Source organism: Myripristis murdjan, chromosome 20 (genome assembly GCF_902150065.1).
Source record: "Myripristis murdjan chromosome 20, fMyrMur1.1, whole genome shotgun sequence".
In the NCBI taxonomy this organism is placed as follows: domain Eukaryota; kingdom Metazoa; phylum Chordata; class Actinopteri; order Holocentriformes; family Holocentridae; genus Myripristis; species Myripristis murdjan.
In genome coordinates, this window is record NC_043999.1 from 10,363,493 (window position 1) to 10,383,202 (window position 19,710).

A 19,710-nucleotide genomic window follows, 5' to 3' on the forward strand; every position below is an offset into this window, starting at 1 on the left:
CACATTATCTCCACTTGCAAATTCTGTCATTTATTCAGACAAACTTTTATTGCATTAACATTGTTAAATAAGGCATAACTGCTCTTTTACACAGGGAAAAAAAAGTCAACTTTTAAATATCATAAAATATGACCTAGAAGCTGCTGCATACATATTGGGATAAAACATCACATTTGGAAAAATAAAACTTTTTCTATGATGACAGCACAATGGAATGCATTCCAAAATGCACTGAGATGCTTCAGGTGAAATCAGCCAATCAGAGTGCAGCCTGAGGTGAAGGAAGAGGGGTTTGGGTCAGGTTCAGCACGGTGCATCACTGTCAAAACTGAGATGGAAATAATCATGTACAGACACGTGTCCGATAATATGCATAAGAGATTGTTTCAGTTTTATTCAGGACACTTGTTGAAATGCAATCCCTGCTCATCCCTTCAGGAGCTTGCAGGTCAAATCCATGATGCAAGATAAGTGAGTGGCTCAGAGCGTGATGCTGTTTTAGATGTCATGCGCTTGCTGCTTGTCAATCTTGGATTTCAAGTGCTCCTTGTATGCCAGGATGTCCCTATTCCACTTGGTGATGGTTTGCTTTTCACACACCCAGATCTCCTGAGCCACCTGGAGGAAGGAAGAGTACTATTACAGTGCAATCTACAGCTGATACGATATGACAAAAATGTATCCCTACTAGTAGGTATCCTGAAGGCACTCACTGACATCTAGAAAAAAGACTGAAGTCATTAGTTGCATACCTGCTGAATTAATCTGAAGTCGTGGCTAACCAGCATCATGCCACCCTCAAAGTCGTTGATAGCGTCAGCCAAAGCGTCAATGGTCTCAATGTCCAGGTGGTTGGTAGGCTCATCCAGGAACAGCATGTGTGGATTCTGCCAGGCCAACCAGGCAAAGCACACCCGGCACTTCTGACCATCTGACAGGTTCCGAATTGGACTGACCTGGAAATTTTTTCAGGAATAAAAGTTGGAGCAATAAATGCTGCTGAAACTTCTTCTCAAACTAAACAAATGGACTTCTCCATTAGCAACTCTGGGATGAATATCCTGTTCCTACCTGCTGTTTTCCTGTCAGGCCATAGCGTCCAATGATCTTCCTCATCTCCTCCTTTTCTTTGATCTCAGGGTAACACTTCATCATGTACTCCAGAGGAGACAGATCCAGCTCTAGCTGCTCTGTCAGATGCTGCAACACAACAGACAATAACCATAGTGTTAGCCAACAGAACATAGATTTGAATGTCTGTTATACCATCACCATACAAGTTGACCCTGCTATAAGACCCAGATCAAAATGAGCGTGAAGAAGCTACCACGCTTAAAGTTAGTGTTATTACTGAATTCTGTTAGGGGGCGCCATATTCCTGCCTCGCAATCTGGCATGTGCGTGTGCAGTAAACATAGTATACGGGCAATGGCTAACAGTTAAGAAGCACTAAAAAAAAAAAAAAAAAACTGACAGCTCGAGAGATAAGAATCTGAATTCAAAGAGAAGAGGAAGTTTGAAGGTAACATATCTGTAAGGTCGGGTTGTCTGTCATGTATGCGCATCTGATTATGTTAAAATTGTGAATGCCAACCCATTGAGAACTGATAATTGAGGGTCTGACCGCTGGGATGGGAAGTTGCCATGTTTGAGGCTACAGGTGCATTTCCTCCTCAATGGGATGGACCAGGTGCAAAATATTGAGATATACCCCCTTTTTGTCTGTAGATGGACGACATTCATGGGATTCTGAAACATGCATGCAAAAGGTATTAAACAGGCTCGGAGTCCTACCTGGTGATACCTGCCAATCTTCACATGAGAATGTTTGCGAATCATGCCGTCAGTGGGTAGGAGCTGCAGCGAAAAAAAAGTACAAGGAGAATCCAAGAAATTAGTGAGTTGTCATGAAAAGCTGGGATAATACTGGGGAAAAATATATATATACACCTAAACCTACCTCTCCCATCAACAGCTTCAGCAGTGTGGACTTCCCTGCTCCATTGGGCCCCACCAGAGCCACTCGTGTATCCAAGTCAATACCAAACTCCAGGTTTTTATATATGTGGGGCTACAGGGAACAGGTGTAAAGATTAATAGACTGATAACTTTATGATCCAATATACATAGGTCTGTCTATGCTAGAACAACAGTTGTACTCACCGTGTTGTCACTGTATTTGAAGCTCACATTCTGAACCATGATTACAGGAGGAGGAATCTTCCCACAGGGAGGAAAATAAAATGACAGAGTCTGTGGGAGAAACACATATGTCTTGGAATCACAATGTACAGCAGTTTAACGCTGTCTGTGGTTTGGAAATTCAATCACATCTACAGGCCTAGTGATGACCCACTATTACTGTACCTTGTCATTCACAACTCGTTCAGTCAGGCCTGATGCCACCATCTTCTGCAATGTCTTCTCCTTGCTCTGTGCCTGTCGAGCCAGCTTGGCAGAGCCGTGACCAAACCTGGCTATGTAGTTCTAATGGAGAGACACAGATGTTAAAGGGAGGGGTGGTAAAATGTGACAAATAGTGTACATGTTTTATATTCCAAGATGAAAACAAACAATTACACAACCTGTGCTTGATATTTAATCATTATCATTTTTGCTCAACTAAAATTATCTGACTTGTGACCATGTGATAATGCTTGCTTATTTCAACACCTGTTAGCCTGTTTGAATCAAAGCAATACATTTCAGTGACTGCAGAAATTTTAGACATTTGATTTCCAAAAACTTCAGACTTCAAATTTTACGGCTTCACTTTTTTCATGGGAATGACTTTTCAGTGGCTCCCCAAGCAAAAACTGCCTGTGAAGTGCAGTATAGATAATCCACCACATGATGTCTCCCATTTACCTTCATGTGTGCTATCTGGTCTTGCTCCCAATTGAAGCGCTTCATCTGGTTCTCTTCCAGCTCCTCCCTGGTCTTCACATACTGGTCATAGTTACCCTTCAAATAAAAATAGATTTGCATAGTCATCTAAAAAGGGCTGTACAAATGTGTTACACAGGGCCATGCGCACACACATACACATAATTAGCAACACTCCACCCCACCTTCCTTATATAGCTTTATGAGATATAAGATGGTTGAGTCCACTTAGGCACTTTAAAGGGTCTTCTGAGAGATGCTAATGCTATTTTTTAGTTTGTTTTCTTTCTGACACTGTTACAAGATTTTCCTTTCTGGCACCATAGCAGTTACAGCTTTAAGCAACATGTTCTTACAGTGTAGTACTTCAGTTTCCTCTGATGCAGGTGGATGATGTTAGTGCACACACCATTCAGGAAGTCTTGAGAGTGCGAAATGAGCACGAGGATTCGCTTGAAACTGACAAGAAAGAGAAAAAAAAATATACATACATATATCCCTGATTCAGGTATTTAACGAAAGGTAATCCATATGAAGGGGACACGGTGGGTAAACTTACGATTTGAGCTCTTCCTCAAGCCACACACAGGCATCCAGATCCAAGTGGTTAGTGGGCTCGTCCAGCAGCAACATGAAGGGCTTGATGAACAGGGCTCTGGGCAAATAAAGGATTTAAGTAGTCAGTCATCTAACACTGTATCATATTTACGGCATCCGTGACTACTTCACATTAACACCTAACATGAAGGTTTCATGACCACTTTTTAAAGAAAACCTCAGCAAAGAAAAAAGACGCTGTGTGCCACATCCTGTCATTGTATGTTAGCATGAAAATCAACCTCTCTTCCTCACCTGGCCAGAGCAACACGCATCCTCCAGCCTCCGCTGAAGTCCTTCAGTTTTTTCTGCTGCATGGCAGCACTGAAGCCCAAACCGTGGAGGATGCGAGAGGCTCGCACCTCTGCCTTGTCTGCATCCAGCTCCTCCAAACGCTCATACAACTCCATCAACTTCTCACACTCCGCTATATGGGACATGTACAGCTTGTATGAAATATTTTATTTATTTTAAAATTCTTTTATGCTTACTGTTTCTCAACTTCACAGTTTAATTTTCCCCTGGGATAAGGACAGAAGTAATCTATTCTTTGATTTATTACAATGTACTTCACATGTAACTCACAGTCCTCATGGGCGAGTCTCTCTGCCTCCTTCTCCAACATAATTCTCTGCTCATCCACGTCCATGACACACTGCAGAGCTGATTTCTCACTGGGAGCCATCTCTCTGGTCAAGTGGTAAATATCTATGTGCTCTGGAATGGGAATTTCACGATGCCCAATGGCCGACAACAACATGGATTTTCCTGCACACAGACATAGAGAATACATTTTGCTTGTTTTAGTATGTGACACCAGGAATATAGAAAAGGCAAGTAGCTGTAGGCCACAGTATTACAGGTAAGTACAATTCTGATCCATGTTGAAGGTGAGTGTTGAGTGCAGTGGTTCTGGGATGCAAGATGAAGGTGCTTACCAAAGACAGCACCAACAGATGTTGTGTATTGGGAAATGTATAAACCACTGGTTTGGTATTCTCAGACAGTACAGAAGCTTATTACCTGTGCCATTAAGGCCAATGAGGCCATAGCGTCTGCCTGAGTTGAGCTCCAGGCTGGTGTCTGCAAGCAGCTCCTGGCCATGGAAGGTGAGCGACAAGCTGCTAATGTGAACATCAGTGCTGTTGGGGTGTGAAGCCAGCACCCCAGTCACAGCTCTTGCCTCTGTCTTCTTCAGCTCAAATTCATCCAGCTCTTTTGTCAAACTGGCAATCCCTGTCAAACGAAAAAAATCCTGTTAGCAATTTTGTTTTGAGCAAAAAATTAATATAAAAACAAAGCGGCTTTTATTAAAAATTGGGAGTAGAAAATAAGCTTGAGAAAACAGACAAGATACATAAAATTCATTGCTACAAGAAATACTGTGATGGGATACCGTTTTCAAAAATGCTTCCCATCCAACTCTCACCATTGTTCTCAGCTCCATTGTTCCCTGTTCCATTTTGCTGGGTCTCTGGTTGTTCACTCTCCCCGTTCACCTCATCAGGTTTCTTAGTACGCTGACGGGCCTTGGCAGCCTCCTTCTTCTTCGCTGCCTTCTTTTTGGCCAAGTCGGATGGCATTGCTGGGCAAGGCTAATGAACAGCACTTTAGATGAAGAAAAGAGATACACTTTGTTTTTAAATCGATATCAGGCGTCAAACTTTACAGACAATATACCAGGCAAACCTAATTTTAGAGTAGAAATCAAGTGAAAAGGATTGGTTCCTTTATAGCTGCTCACCCAACGTGTACCGTAAGAACAATTCAACCAGTATCGAAATTAACCAGCAACTAAATCCTAGCTGGTTGACAGCTAATCGCCTGCGTTGGTTTTATACAATAGAGACTAAAATCAATCAGCAACATGATAAGTGCTGCGACTCAATTAGTACTGGCACCCGGCATCAACATTAGCCAAAAAATGTCTTTCAGCTCCACCTGCTTACAAGCTAATGGTAAAAAAAAAAAAAGGCCAATGTAGTGGTACCTACTGTGAACGCCGCTAACATTAAATCTTGAATGGCTCTATAATGACAGTCGTTATGGATTTTTTTTCAACGCCATTATATACAACAACAGCGTTAGTAAATGAAGACACGCTGCTATTCATAAAGAACATATCACGTTTAGCTGTCTTAGCTCAAATGTGGGCTTCGGCTAGCTAAGCTAACAAGCGTTAGCCTCAATTGGCAGGCCTACGCTGTGCTAACATGCTAACGTTAGCCAGCTTGTCGCAAGGCCCAGCTACGACAAGAAGCTGGCTAATCTCGTGGCTAACTGAATGATTTTCAACCCCGCCCGTTTTTTTCCAGGGCCGTATTGTATCAGTTAAACAATATGTCAACAAAAATAATTACACAGGCGACGGGAATACTGGCCTTACCTGTGATATCTTAATGCTGGTCTCAGAGCACACCGACGTCTCGTGTCCACTTTTCGCCGGGTGGATGTCGCCAAACCGCCAGACAGACCATATATGGGCATGAAGGGCGGCGAGAAGCACGGGCCCTCCCCTTCTCGTGGGACTGCAGTAAAACTCCGTCCAGTACAACTTTATTAATCCCTGAGGGGTAATACACTTTTAGGAAATAGTCAACAAGACGAGACATAAACACAAATACTGATATATTCAAATTTGATATAAGAAGCACAACGGGAGAAAATAAGTATAAAAATATATATTTTTTTAAAAGTGCAAGTAAGTTTAAATAATCAGAATCAGAGACACTTTACTGATCCTAGAGGGAGAAAACGGGTTAGTTGCACGTGTCTAAAATTCTCAAGAGAAAAAATAAATTATAAGACATGTTTGAGCATGGTTTGTAATGTGTACAACAGTGTCCTGTAAGTCCATATGGGCTGGGCTTCTGTACAACCCAGTGTGCAAAAAGCAATGTGCAAAAAAAAAAAACAAAACAGAAAAAACCGTGTGCATGGGTGTATAAAATGTGCATAGAGGTAGGTCAATGTGCAAATTTAGAAGAAATATACAGTATACACATGATAAATAGCAGTAAGCAATATAAACACTATAAACAAGGATTATAAAAAAATAGAAATATGAACAATTTAAACAGAAGTATTAACAACTGTAATTCGAAGCATGGCATTTAAATAAAAGAATCAATCAATCAATCATATAAGAAATAAGAAAATGAAACAAGTAATGTAAAACTAGGTGCCAAAAAAGTATGTGCATTATGTCTAAATGTGTGCATTAATCCTACAAAATATAACATTAAAAACAGAATAAGTAATTTATTGTTGGTAATGTTGGTAACTGTTTTTCTGACAAACGTTAAAGATGTGATATGGTTGTGAATTGCCTTTTCTGTGAATTGCTTATTTTTGGTCATGGAAATGTGCATATGGGCTGTGGAAACATGGTAATAATTTTACTGTGAACATCATTTGCGAGATTTTACTCTTTTCTATAGAAACCTTATATTTGGTTGCTATAACAGCAAAGATGATAATGAACATTCACAAAATGCAAATATCCAGAAACAAAAAAAAATCTCAGTGAAGGAAATTGTGCAGACAGAGAAAAAAAAAGTAATGTTACACAAGTTTTCATGGACATTGCGACGTGTTTAGTGGAGGGTTAGTGTAGTGTTTTATACAGGGTGCTGTTTTACACAAGCCGCTGGATATAGTCAGGGGTGATGCTGCAGCACATCACCATCACCGCCACCACCATCATCATCATATCATCATCATCACCCAGCAGCTCAGGCTCAGTAATGATGCGGCTGAACAGGATGTGTGAGAAGAGACAACACTTCTCCTCTGGCGAAACGAGGCAGTGTCAGTTTTGAGGAGGAAATGGACGATATGGCGATAGGTGTGACTGAGCCCGGAGACGCTTTTTCTTTTTCAGCAGCACATCGACGATGAAAGGAGCTTTGTGTTTTCTGAGTCCCAGTGGTCGTCTGGTCGAGGGAGACAACGACGAAGATATGTGGACAAAAACAATGGACGCGACGCTAGCTTGTATTTTGTGAAATAGCTATGCCTCATTTTAAAATAAGGAGTAACGTTACAAGCTTGGATGTGTGTTTTTTTTTTTTTTTTTTTTTTTTTTAAACCAGTAACCAGTTTAGCCGCTAACCGTTCCCTTTGCCAGGTAACGTTAACATATAGCGTCCGGGGCTAACGCTAGCTCGATATTATAGTAACATTAACATTACTGTCATTGCCGACTACTAGCCTTAGCCATCATTAAGCTAATTAACACCCACCAGGAAGCAGTTCATCCTAAACTGGTTGCCTACCTAGTTTACACGATAGCGACTAACGTTAACTAACTCAGCTTGTCATTTAGCATCAAACGTTTTGTTTCATTTAAACTAACGTAACGGTTAGCTGTTAAATGTTAGCTAACTAACCCATCTCACGGAGGGGTAATTATCAGTGGAGTAGCATAGATGTAACGTGACATATTGCACATAATTAGCTAAGAACCAAAAAATTGAAACAGCATGTCTCACGTTTACATTTTTTAATAATTAGTTAGCAGACTAACGTTTGCTTAAGTGAATAGTAAACTTCATAACTAGCTTCTAGCTCCACTTGGGAAACCGTATCTTGTCGGGTAACTGTTAAAAGTTAAGAAAAACCAAGCGGAAGGAGACAAGATGTGCTATTTCGAGCTATTTTCCGTCAGTGTCAACAGGTGAGCTGTTCAGATGAGATCATATTGGCCAAATTATTTTGACCAGGGGTGCTAGGACAAAGTCAAATGCTTTGTAAAACGATACAGTCTCCCAGTGCGACCTCACCAAATCCAGCTTTTAGCGACTAGATATGCGTCTTTCATCCTTTTTGGCCGTATTCCGGCCCGCTTTACCCCTAATTCTGGGGCTGTCTTTGGGGTGCAGTCTGAGCCTTTTGATGGTGTCGTGGACCCAAGGGGACACAGATGACTCCTGTGTTGATGAACTGGGCAACGGGGGCCGTTTCCTAGGCAGAGAGGCTCAGAGGGATCCAAGGGATGGGGCTGGAAATGAAGACTTCCAACCACGCATTGTGCCCTATCACAAGGACCCCAACAAACCACACAAGAAAGTCCTCAGGTGAGCTATTCAGAGGTGCAGATGGAGGTATACAGCATGCATCGCAACAACACAGTAATGTTCACAGTCATGCCCTCCACATTAGTGCATAAAATGTATAGGGAATGCAGAATTATTGCTGAGAGAAACATCCTGTGTGCTGACTCAGGGGTATGAAAGGAGTTTTCAGTGAACACGTAGGCAGCCAAACCACCATGCAAAAAATGCTCACTAAAATGTGAATTAGGAAAATTGTGACTCTCTGTAGATGCATCATATTACTGTATTTTACTCTGTCGGATAGTGTTTTCCACCAGAGATGACTGAGAGCATTTAATTTGTAGGAATTTACATTCGCTTGTTCTTCCATTTTAATACGTTCACATTTAAACCTCTTGTGATATCCGAAATGCAAAGAGGAGAATATGTAACTGGCCTATAAGCTAGAATGGACATGGATCCAATCTGGCTGCAGCACATGTACACAAAAAGTAAAAATGATACTTTTTGAGTTTCATGAAACTATAGCCCTCACATTGTGTTGCATACAGTTGATCCTCAAATGCAAAGATGTGATAATCTTCTTTCTCATGTCTCAGTTCATCCTTTAAAGCTGATTAATGCTTGGTTCCCTGGCCACATATAATCAGTGGAGGGGGTTTGAAATAACTGCTTTAAGAAACACGACTGTGGGTAAAATTTAAACAATGTTGCCAATGTTTCCTTTTCAGACCCTCACTTAAAATGTTTTTGGAGGGTGTTTCATCACAGTATGTAGATTTTAATAAAGATGATTGTTGAGTCTTTGTTGTGTCCCCCTCTCTTTAACTCTTTTTTTCTAACTTACCTCACTGTCTTTTTCACCCTGTAGGACTCGATATATTCACACTGAGCTTGGCATCAGAGAGCGACTACTGGTGGGCGTACTGACCTCGCGGGCCACCCTCAACACGCTAGCCGTGGCAGTGAACCGCACAGTTGCCCACCACTTCCACCGCACCTTTTTCTTCACGGGCCTGCGAAGCCCCAAGGTGCCCCATGGCATGACTGTGGTTGCCCATGGTGATGACCGCCCGGTTTGGCTGATGTATGAGACAGTGCGCCACCTGCACCAGCACTACGGCTCAGACTATGACTGGTTCTACCTTGCCCAGGATGACACGTACATGCAGGCTGAGCGTCTGTCAGAGCTAGTGGGCCACCTCAGTGCAGGGCAGGACCTGTATATGGGCAGGGCTGAGGAGTTCATTGGTGGGGAGGAGAAGGCACGGTACTGCCATGGAGGCTATGGCTACCTGCTGTCCCGCAGTTTGCTGGCACGGCTGCAGCCGCACCTGGACACTTGTCGCAATGACATCCTCAGTGTAAGACCTGATGAGTGGCTGGGCCGCTGCATTATTGACTACCTGGGTCTCAGCTGTGTGGAGGTGCATCAGGTAAATAATTGGTGGCAAAAACCTTGCAAATCAATCAGTAGAACTGATATGCAGAACGGTGGTTTTGTTAATGTGTTTAATGTGCTTTTGACACAGTTTCATTGCAGAAATGTTCCAATGAACATGTTTCTTCCCTAATGTGTGTGTGTGTCCCACAGGAAATGACTTATCGTTACTTTGAGCTTGGGAAAAATGCAGATCCGGAGCGTGAGGATAGCGCTCAGTTTAAAAATGCTTTCACAGTCCATCCTGTTTCGGAACCAAATCTTATGTACCGCCTGCACAAGCGCTTCAGCCAGATTGAGCTGGAGTGGACTTACCTACAGATCCAGCAGCTACAGGTTTGTTATCCACATCACTTTTTCATGTTCAAAACTATCACATTCATGTCTATATGTCTCTTATCTGGTGGGACTGTATTTACCGTTCTGGTGTAGTGATGAGCCCTGTGTGCAAATATTCTGTTCTTTCCACTGCACCCATGTTTGAGCCAAGGCAGAAATTCCTGACTAACCTAATATTTATACATGTCAGAGAGCCAAGACAAGGGATAGAGTGTTTTGCCAGGGCATAAAGCATCACATTCCGGTGTCATCTCATTAGAAATTTGATCTCCAGTTAATGTTAAATATACTTCACACCACAGGGGTTTTTTGTTTGTTTTAAGAGTGGTTAATTATCTTAAATTAGACACATGTTTACCCAGTGTAGACCATGTGTTTTTCCAATGGATCAATTTTTAAATCTTGTAAATCTTAAAACAAATTTGAAACGTTATTTGGGAGTGCAGCTACTTATGTCTTTTTGTGTATTCATCAGATGCAGATCAACAACCTGAGTGACTTGACTCCTGAGGGTAAGGCCGGAGCCACGTGGCCCATCGGAATCAACCCTCCCTTCAAACCTAAGACCCGCTTTGAGGTTATCAATTGGGAGTACTTCACTGAAGAGCATATTTATTCATGCATTGACAGCTCACCCAAGTGTGAGCTCCGAGGGGCTGACCGTGCTGATGTCAGTGCTGTATTAGAGATTGCAGTGGAGCGCCTCAATGAGCGCTACCAGCCCCAGCTACGATTCCGCAAGCGGCGTCTACTCAACGGCTACCGGCGCTTCGACCCCACACGTGGTATGGAGTATGTGCTGGACCTGGCACTGGAGGCCTACACCCAAAAAGGCCACAGCCAGGTGATTGGTAAACGGGTTAACCTGTTGCGACCTCTTAGTGCAATTGAAATTATCCCGATGCCTTATGTGACAGAAGCAACACGTGTGCAGGTCATTCTTCCTGTCACGGCCCAGGATCAGGACTATGTGGGTAACTTCCTGGACATGTACGTGATGAATACTTTAGACACCCATGACAACGTTCTGCTCACGTTCTTGTTCATCTATGACCCCTTTGATGCGCAGCGGGTCAGCCAGACTGATGTCTTTGCTGGGATCAAGGCTATGATTGGGGAGGTGGAGAAGCGCTATGGAGATGTAAAGATCCCCTGGATCAGTGTGAAGACTGAGGTGCCTTCACAGGTCAAGCTGATGGATATCATCTCCAAGAAGCATCCAGTGGACACTCTGTTCTTCCTGGCCAGTGTTTGGACGGAGGTCAATGCTGACTTCCTCAACCGCTGCCGAATGAACGCCATCAGCAACTGGCAAGTCTTCTTCCCCATTCACTTCCAAGAGTTCAGCCCTGCTGTCGTCTACCGCGATCAGCAGCCATCCGCTGCCTCCTCTTCTTTTGCATCTGAGGCACTGCGAGACGGCCACTTTGACCGCCATGTCTTCGATGAGGCTTGCTTCTACAATGCTGACTACATGACTGCACGAACAAAGATGGCTGCTGACATCTTGGACAATGAGGAACTGCTGGAGAGCATGGACGTGTATGACATATTTGTCCGCTACTCAGGCCTTCATGTTTTCCGAGCAGTAGAGCCTGCGCTGATCCAGAAATATGTACGGCGAACATGCAACCCAAGGTTCAGTGAAGATATCTACCACCGCTGTGTGCTCAGCAACCTGGAGGGCCTTGCCTCACGCTCCCATCTAGCAATGGCTCTGTTTGAACAGGAGCAGGCCAATAGCACCTAGAAAAGGCTCGAGTGCCTTTCAGAGTGTAGGATCCTCAACCATACTGCCTGAACGGACTTCCGAGTAATAAAGCAGAATAATGTGAATAATATGATACTATTGGTTAGTTTAATGAAATTTTCTGTCCTCATGCCCCCCTTCACTGGGAGGTTAGAGGGCAGCCACAGAAAAGCACCCCTGGAGCTGGGAGGGATTTAGTGTCTTGCTCAAGGACACTTCAGCGGGCGGATGCTTACTAACACTGGGGCATGAACTCAAATCCTCCAACTTAAAGCCGGCCTCTGTGCTCAGCTGATTTCACCACCCTGCTGCCCCAACAAGTTTGACTCCTGAGTTTATGACTGTGATGACGGATGAATTATGAGTCATGGAGGTGTAACTTAATGCAATGTCCTGAATTTGGACCACAGACTTGCACAAATGACTGGAGAGCTGTTACCTGTATTCCTGCCATAGATATATTTGTTATGTTTTATGGGTTTGTCCTTTGAGTTTTTGTCTTGAAATAATTAATGAACAAAGGCCTTCATTGTCAACTGATTTATTAATAATTAGTTTTGCATTGAGAGAGAGAGAGAAAAAAAAACATGAGCCATAAATCTTCCTTGATGGAGATTTTGAAGATAATACTGGAATCAAACAGAAGCCATTGGCTGTCTTTTCTTCAAGATATGTTCTTTTTTAAGTGGTATTAAAGAGTGCTGTTCCACTCAGACTAGTTTCCTTAATTCTTGCTGTGCACAGTGGGCTGAAAGGGTTATTTCTGTCCCATTACGTAAAATGGCAACTGTCATTAGGATTTTTATGAGGCGTGCTTGAACAGTAACTTTTGAAGTTTGTTATCTGCTTGGCAGAGCTGAAGAAAAGGCAATATGGCAGAAAAATCCTGTTGTCAGTCATGCTAGCCTGCTCCTATACCGAGTAATGTATTCTGCAGTCTTCCCGGTTTGCCTAAAAGCTTTACTGCAATGCCCCAAGGCAGTGAACAGTTTGTTCCGAAGCAGCCTGCCCCGCCTCGTCTCTTCACATTAAGTCAGTAATTCTCCACCCCTGCCTGGGCCTCCCTGGGTTTGGCTTATATTCTGTACACATATGTCTTTGGGGAATGGAGTAAACCCAGTGCTCAGTGGGAAGGTCCCGTCTACCTAGCCAAGGTCCGTGAAGGGGTGGGTAACCTTCACAGCACGATGGCTGAAGGAGCTGAATGAGCCACTTCACAGCCTTCTCCTCCCCTCTCCAAAGGAGTGAGAGGGTTGCACTGAGGGCTGAAATGCCCCCCCCCCCCTCTCGTTCCCCAAACCCCACCCCCACAACTTCTCCACGTGAGGGATGTCAGCTCAGGAGAACGGTGTGGTGGAATCGGAGTGAAAGAGGCTCTTTCTACGGTGGGAGCAAGGTGGTAGTCAGCCTTACAGCTTTGCTCCAATACTCTATGGAAAGGCCTCCACCTGTTTCCTTGTGGTGAGGTCAGTGAACAATAAAACGCCTGTCTGCCACCTCTGAGGAACATACCACTCATGCAGGAAATTTAACCCACCAAAGAGCTTGACGAGGAAATCAGCACATTGCCAAAGCTAAAATGTTAGGAGCAAAGGGTAATGCTAGCAGTGAATAGTAGGCCTATACAACTGAGTATAATTGGATGTCATTTTTTGTCTCCATAACTAATAATTGTTGAGTTTAGAACAATGGAGATTTAGAATCCTTTCTTTGGTATAAAATAGTCAAGATTATAATAAGCATATAATAGTGCCTGTAGTGCCTATTTGCACAAAATCTACATCATATTTGTGCAATATGGACAGTGGTGGGACATGTCATTGATAGAACCATGTGTGCATGTGGTTTGCTTGTCTGTAACCCTCATATCAAGTCAGCTCAAACGGTACAGAACAAGCCATTAAACAGCTGTATGGTCACATTTGGCACAGTGTCTGTGTCACTTTGATTTCATGACCAAACTTTTCAGCATTCATTGTCAAAGCTTATGGGAATTTCTGCAGTAAAACCTAAATTTGGACTTGAACTGATAAAATATGCTGTAAATGTTAGGTTTAGGTAGGTTACACAAGTGGTTTTGAATTCATATGTTAAGTCTTCATTTATCCTTCAGACCATCAGTAGATCTGAGGTGAGGTTTCACCGAATGTTGAGACTACTATTATTATGTTTTCAGTTTTATATTGAAATTTAGTTAATGTGTTGCAACCTCTCCAACATATAACTCTGCAGCCCTCTTCTACCTCTTTGGTGTGAAGTGAAAGTATGTTACAGTTATTATTTTTGTGCAGTATTGTAGAGACTAAAGCTCAGAAGATGATGTAGCTTTGACAAGAATTGAGGAAGAAAAGGTGAAGTAACAGAGAAGATAGTTTCCAAGAGTTGTGTGACATCTGTAACCGCATTCATGTGAAAGCCCTAAAATTTCTCACTGAATTCATGCAGCTTCATAAGGCATTCTCCATTTATGCTTTGAAAGGTTTTCACACTCGTTTGTATTCCTGCCCATAATGGCAAAAAAACCCCAACTAATTTATAATAAAGAGTGCCGGCGTCAAAGCGGAGACTTGACATATAATAGACACAGGCAGTTTAAAAGCACCCAGAAAGCTTGAATGTGATTATCCCATTTCAAAATTCAATATCCACTTTCCTGAGAGCTGCAGAGGTGTTCATTGCAGTGGCACGCATTTTCCAAAAAATTTGCATGAAATAAACAATATAATCCATAGTTATAGCCTGACCGTCTGCCACTATTGCAAACACATCATCTCAGTTGTGATGAAACAATCTGCAATCTTAAATTTCTCCCTAAAAACTGGGCTCCCGTGGTGTTTTTGTCTACGTCATGACCTAACAGATTCAACTGTGACTTGCATCAAGTGTTGTATAAAAATTGGAAAAACAGGGCTCTTAAGGTGCATAATGTACCACTATAATCAAATTATGTTGAACGCAACCAGCTACACTAATAAGCTCACTAATTACAGAAATTGGCAATAAAAAAATCTGTCTCTGTACCTATCTTCTTATAATGCATGGATGGTATTAATATGAACTCTGTCTTAAGGAATTAACCAGTGTTTTTAAAAATTTTTTTCTTTTTACCTTTTAATATGCAAATGTACGCAACAAGGTGCTCCACAATCCTATCAGATCAGCGACTCTACAGAGGGATCTGTGGTGTAAATATTTAGTTTTTGACCTGTATTTTTCTTGAGATATTATGCTCACATAAACCAGGCACCATGAATCACAGAGGAAGGCAATAACAATATAAAAGACGACATTTCAGACATACTGGCATTTACAAACTTTGGCAAGCGCTTCTTTATTTACATCCAGGCGGTCTCGCAATGTCACAGCTGTTATTCCCTTTTTTTTTTTTCTCTTTTTGTAGAATGTAATCACCAAACAAATTTGTTCTTTAGATATACAGTATGTATATATATCCTTTTTGTTGGTGACCCAACTGACAACAGTGTAAACAGAGATAAAGAGCAGTCCCCACTTCTTTTTTTTGAAACACATGCAGGCAAGTGGGACAAACATCTCAACAGTATGCCAGGGTTTAATAACGTGAGACAACTCTACTTCTCAGAACATCAACACAGTAGTCTTGTTAATATTTGCCAGATATTCTGTTCCCATGGTCCTCGGGCTGAGGTCACCCATGAGCTGCAGCGTCTAGATTCCTCCACAAGAGGGTGCTAGTGAACCAGTGAGGCTGTGTGACAACAATAATGGTGAATGCCCTGGCCATACCAAAATTAAAAAAAAAAAAAAAAAATCAAACTGGATCAGACACATAGGACTGAGGAACTACCAAAATGACTGAAACTACTCTTTGTCTCTCTAGTGAGTGTGGTTAACATAATTTAGAGTCCTGTTCTAGTAAGAAAACACAGTTGTGAAAATGACACCTACAGTTAGTTGCTGGTAGGGCATATAGGTTTTTTTTTTTTTTTTTTTTTTGGCAAAAGTTCCAGAAGGCATTTCAACTAAAAAAAAAAACTCAACGGCAAGTGTGACAAGCCCCTGCACTCGTCACACTGACTGCAATGCCAACGTTGTATATTTACACGCACTGTTTCAAATGTATTAACTGATGTCCATGGAGCATGCATAGGTCATCGTGAAATTGTTCAGGTCTCACCCATGACGAAAGAGTCTTGACAGAGAATTACAGCACAGTGCAAAGGAACCCCCCCACCCCCACAACCCAACCACCCCACCACCCCGCCACCCCGCCCCACCCACACCAGTGAGGTTTCGGCTAGAAACTGACTGCTGAGAAAATTCTCCATCTGACATTACAACATATACATACAAGTCGAGTGTCATAAAAAAGTGTAAAATTAGATAGTTGCAGATTATATGTGTTACAGCTACTGAGATTCCATGTAGATTGAAAGTCAGGGAGGGTTTTTTTTTTTTTCCTCTCTTTGTTACGACTGTGAGCGTTCAGTCTTATCCCACGACAGATATGAGATGGACCTAAAATAAAACCACCCTGACCCAAGATAGCACACAGAGGAACACTAACATTCCTGCCCAGCTAATTTAAAACTCATGGAGCTCCCATACCGCACCATGTAGCTCAGTACCCACAACCCACCCACCCCTCCACCCCCCCCACCAAAAAAAAGAAAAACAAACACACACAGATAAGTCTGTCATAAACTGTACAGTTGGCCCTCTCATGGGGGGGAAAACATATTTACATTCACATCTCTAATTTCAAAAAACAAACAAAACAAACACACACAAAAAAATCATATTTCTTCTTCAGTTCATGTAAATCAAAAGTCATGACAAACTGGCAACAGGTTTCAAGACCTGGGATGAAGAGGATTTGCGAAAGCTTTTTTTTTTTTTTTTTCTTCTTACAATTTGTTGCATCCTATTTCTGGACCAATCGGAGGGGTTTGCTATAAAGGACAACACAGCAAGTGTAAAATATGACAATCACAGTCAGGTATTTGAGAGTCAGCATAATAGACCACTTACCCTAAACTACCTGAATTGTCCTGTTGTGGTTGAAAACCCAACCCTCTGGTACTCAAAATAGGTTCAAACCAATGTTTTAAAAAAAGGTGTTTGCAACTCCTGTTAAACCCAAGTCAAGAGATTTCCCATTTCTCTTTTAGTGGCCATGCACTCTTGCTGCTGTAACCTTTGGTAACACCTTTGAGGACATTAATTGACAAAATACATCAGGAACAAGTAGTTAATGAGCGGGGAGAAAACCCATAGACATCAGTCTTCCAATGTCCCGACACATGATATAGGCATATTAGATATTTGTAGTTTTACTGTCCCACCGGTGCGGGTGGGGTGTGATTTTGGGAAGAAAAGATAACCGTGATGCTCAGTATTCCTCTTCTTCATTAAAACACTGCTCTGGGTAAAGAGTTCAAAATACTTCCACTTTTGGATAAAACTGTACTCCAGCTAATGTACACCGAGCCCTACTGTGGCAATAATTACTGTAAAAGGAAAATGAATCTGTTTATTGGCTAGTGAGGATAAAACGGGACACGTTAGAGGCCTTCCAATTAATCAAGTTAATTCAACTCTTGAATAAAAGAAACCCACACGACTCGATTCCCTGCATCCCACAAAAGTCACACTGTAATCTTTGCTCTGCTGGTGTAATTAATCGATTTTAACACTCTCGAAACAGGAACAATTGAAAAAACAAAACAAAACAAAAACACATTGTCTCAGCTGCCCACACACGCTTTTAACACTGTTACAAAAAAAAAAAAAAAAAAAAAAGACACAAAATAAAACACAAAAATGAACCCGTGTGAGGCGGGAAACACAACGAGGCGAAGACGCTGAAGTCGTCCAGCGCACAGTGAGGATTTCGAGGACTGTCACACGGTTACATCATGTTCAGGTCTGTCGGACACACAGTAGCTGTCTCTGTCTCTTTGAGATGAGGGTCCAAAACACAGTGATGTACAAGCAGCCGGTTAGAGTGACCAGTTGTCTTTATAGAGAGAGAGAGAGAGAGAGAGAGAGAGGCGGGGCGGTGGGGACATGCTAGTGACCTACAGTATATTTACATAGAAAAGACCCGCTCTGAGGGGAAAGTCCGTTTAAAAAGACAGCGTGTCTGGTGGTGGCCTGTGGTCCGAGGGGCCGAGCTCCGCCGCCGATAGTCGACCATGCTGCTGATTGCATGCAGGTGGCGATGATGTCCTGTCCTCACAGTCCTGACCCAAAAACTAAACAAATACGCAGTGGACGCACGTGCACTGAGATCGACCTTGCATACACACCGTGCATATCGCTGCTTTTGTATGAGAACCTGGCACCTCCGGCTTTGGGGATTCTCATCTCATGGTCCTCTACAAGTTGGGAAAACTCTCCGGGGTTCAAGTCACAATGAAGTGAAAATTTACTTTTTTTTTTTTTTAACTTGTTGGGTAATTTTCCATGCTGAAATATTCAATATTAAAGCTGCAGTAAGCACTTTCTGACCACTAGAGGGTGCTGAGAGCTCCATTTGTGAACAAACAGACGGCAGCTTGGTTGTACAAAACAGACAGTTAAGGCCAAAAAATGCTTTTTTGGTGATGGAAATGGCTGTATTTGACTCTTACAAGGCTCTTGTTGGATTAACTGGATTATTTTGTCTCTGAGCTCGAATTTGAAAGCTGCTGACATTCAGGTAAAAAACGGCTTCCAGCAAACTTATTGCACTCACACAATCGATCTGAAATTTGGATATGATTATCTGCAGAAGGTGCGGTTTCAGAAAAGCTTTGAATAAAGTCGGAGAGGTGAGGCGGTGAAGTAGGCAGAGCTACGTTCTGGGCCTGAATTTGATGACGAGAGAAAAGAGGTGAAAAACAGCAAAATGGCTGCACCTAGCCACTTGGTATCAATGTATATAATTAGGTGTATAAAAATCTCCAGAAAACCCAAGTTCATTTCAGGATTGTTAATTAACAGTTCCAGAAATCACTTAATGCAGGTTTAAAGGATGATATCGGTGACTCTGCACATTTAACCTCATGTCTACCAAAGGTAAATACTTTTCATTTTTGCTAATCTTTTCCTGAAGCATTTTTCCTACATTTTATCCAGTCATTGGTTTCCATTCATTCCACTCTGATCACATCATCCCATCAAATAAAACTGCCTTTCTAGCCCTGACTGTTCTCTCATTGGTTTTTAAACTTTCAAAAGATGCCCCTCTGTGTTATGCCTCCTCCCAACATCTTGTTTCAATCCATTAAATAAAGGAAGCAAGAAGCTCTTAAAATGCCATTTCATTGTGACTTGAAACCCTCAAGATAAACTCAAAAATGCATTGTGGTTCGCAAAAACAAAGCCTTTCCCCAGCTCCTGAAAAGCTGACATTGTGGAGGTACAAGGTCTATTCCCAACAACATCGATACGCATACATACACACACGCACGCACGCATGCACACACATATCCAAAAGACACACATCTCTGAAATCAGATGCAGAGGACTCAGGAAGGCTTTGCTTAGGTGTTACGGACAGCTAAGGCCTGTTCGAGCTCCTGTCTCCTCTGCTGGATCTGTTGGGGCAGATGAAAAGGAAAGACATAAATACATGATCTGAGTACGGATCCAGAGTGTTCACCACAGTCAGCGCC

General features: G+C 42.3%; 3 protein-coding genes across 9 annotated transcripts in view; 1 reads left to right on the forward strand and 2 right to left on the reverse strand.

Moving 5' to 3' along the window:
• Nucleotides 1-9: 9 nt before the first annotated feature.
• Nucleotides 10-6,006, reverse strand: abcf2b (ATP-binding cassette, sub-family F (GCN20), member 2b). The gene is made up of 15 exons (XM_030079041.1): nt 5,870-6,006; nt 4,913-5,091; nt 4,507-4,719; nt 4,069-4,251; nt 3,739-3,910; nt 3,446-3,541; nt 3,243-3,345; nt 2,869-2,964; nt 2,368-2,487; nt 2,164-2,253; nt 1,961-2,071; nt 1,795-1,857; nt 1,072-1,200; nt 753-956; nt 10-618 (listed from the first exon to the last, which is right to left on the reverse strand). Exons 2-15 carry the CDS (start codon nt 5,064-5,066, stop codon nt 499-501), a joined length of 1,854 nt encoding a protein of 617 aa, XP_029934901.1. The 5' UTR covers nt 5,067-5,091; nt 5,870-6,006; the 3' UTR covers nt 10-498.
• Nucleotides 6,007-7,196: 1,190 nt separating this feature from the next.
• Nucleotides 7,197-12,785, forward strand: chpf2 (chondroitin polymerizing factor 2). Of its 3 annotated transcripts, none has more exons than XM_030079470.1 (5): nt 7,197-7,612; nt 8,367-8,561; nt 9,412-9,976; nt 10,135-10,317; nt 10,796-12,785. In XM_030079470.1, exons 2-5 carry the CDS (start codon nt 8,380-8,382, stop codon nt 12,068-12,070), a joined length of 2,205 nt encoding a protein of 734 aa, XP_029935330.1. In that variant the 5' UTR covers nt 7,197-7,612; nt 8,367-8,379; the 3' UTR covers nt 12,071-12,785. The 3 variants fall into 3 exon arrangements, with proteins under 3 accessions (XP_029935330.1, XP_029935329.1, XP_029935328.1); XM_030079469.1 differs by lacking the exon at nt 7,197-7,612 and adding an exon at nt 7,619-8,161; XM_030079468.1 differs by lacking the exon at nt 7,197-7,612 and having other exon boundaries at nt 7,619-8,561.
• Nucleotides 12,786-16,950: 4,165 nt separating this feature from the next.
• Nucleotides 16,951-19,710, reverse strand: part of smarcd3b (SWI/SNF related BAF chromatin remodeling complex subunit D3b) — a 32,000-nt gene continuing 29,240 nt past the window's right edge. For all 5 annotated transcript variants that reach the window (XM_030079133.1, XM_030079135.1, XM_030079134.1 and 2 more), the window contains one exon: nt 16,951-19,632. In XM_030079133.1, the coding sequence (XP_029934993.1) occupies nt 19,579-19,632 (54 nt within the window). In that variant the 3' untranslated portion in view covers nt 16,951-19,578. The remainder of the gene's footprint in view (nt 19,633-19,710) is intronic.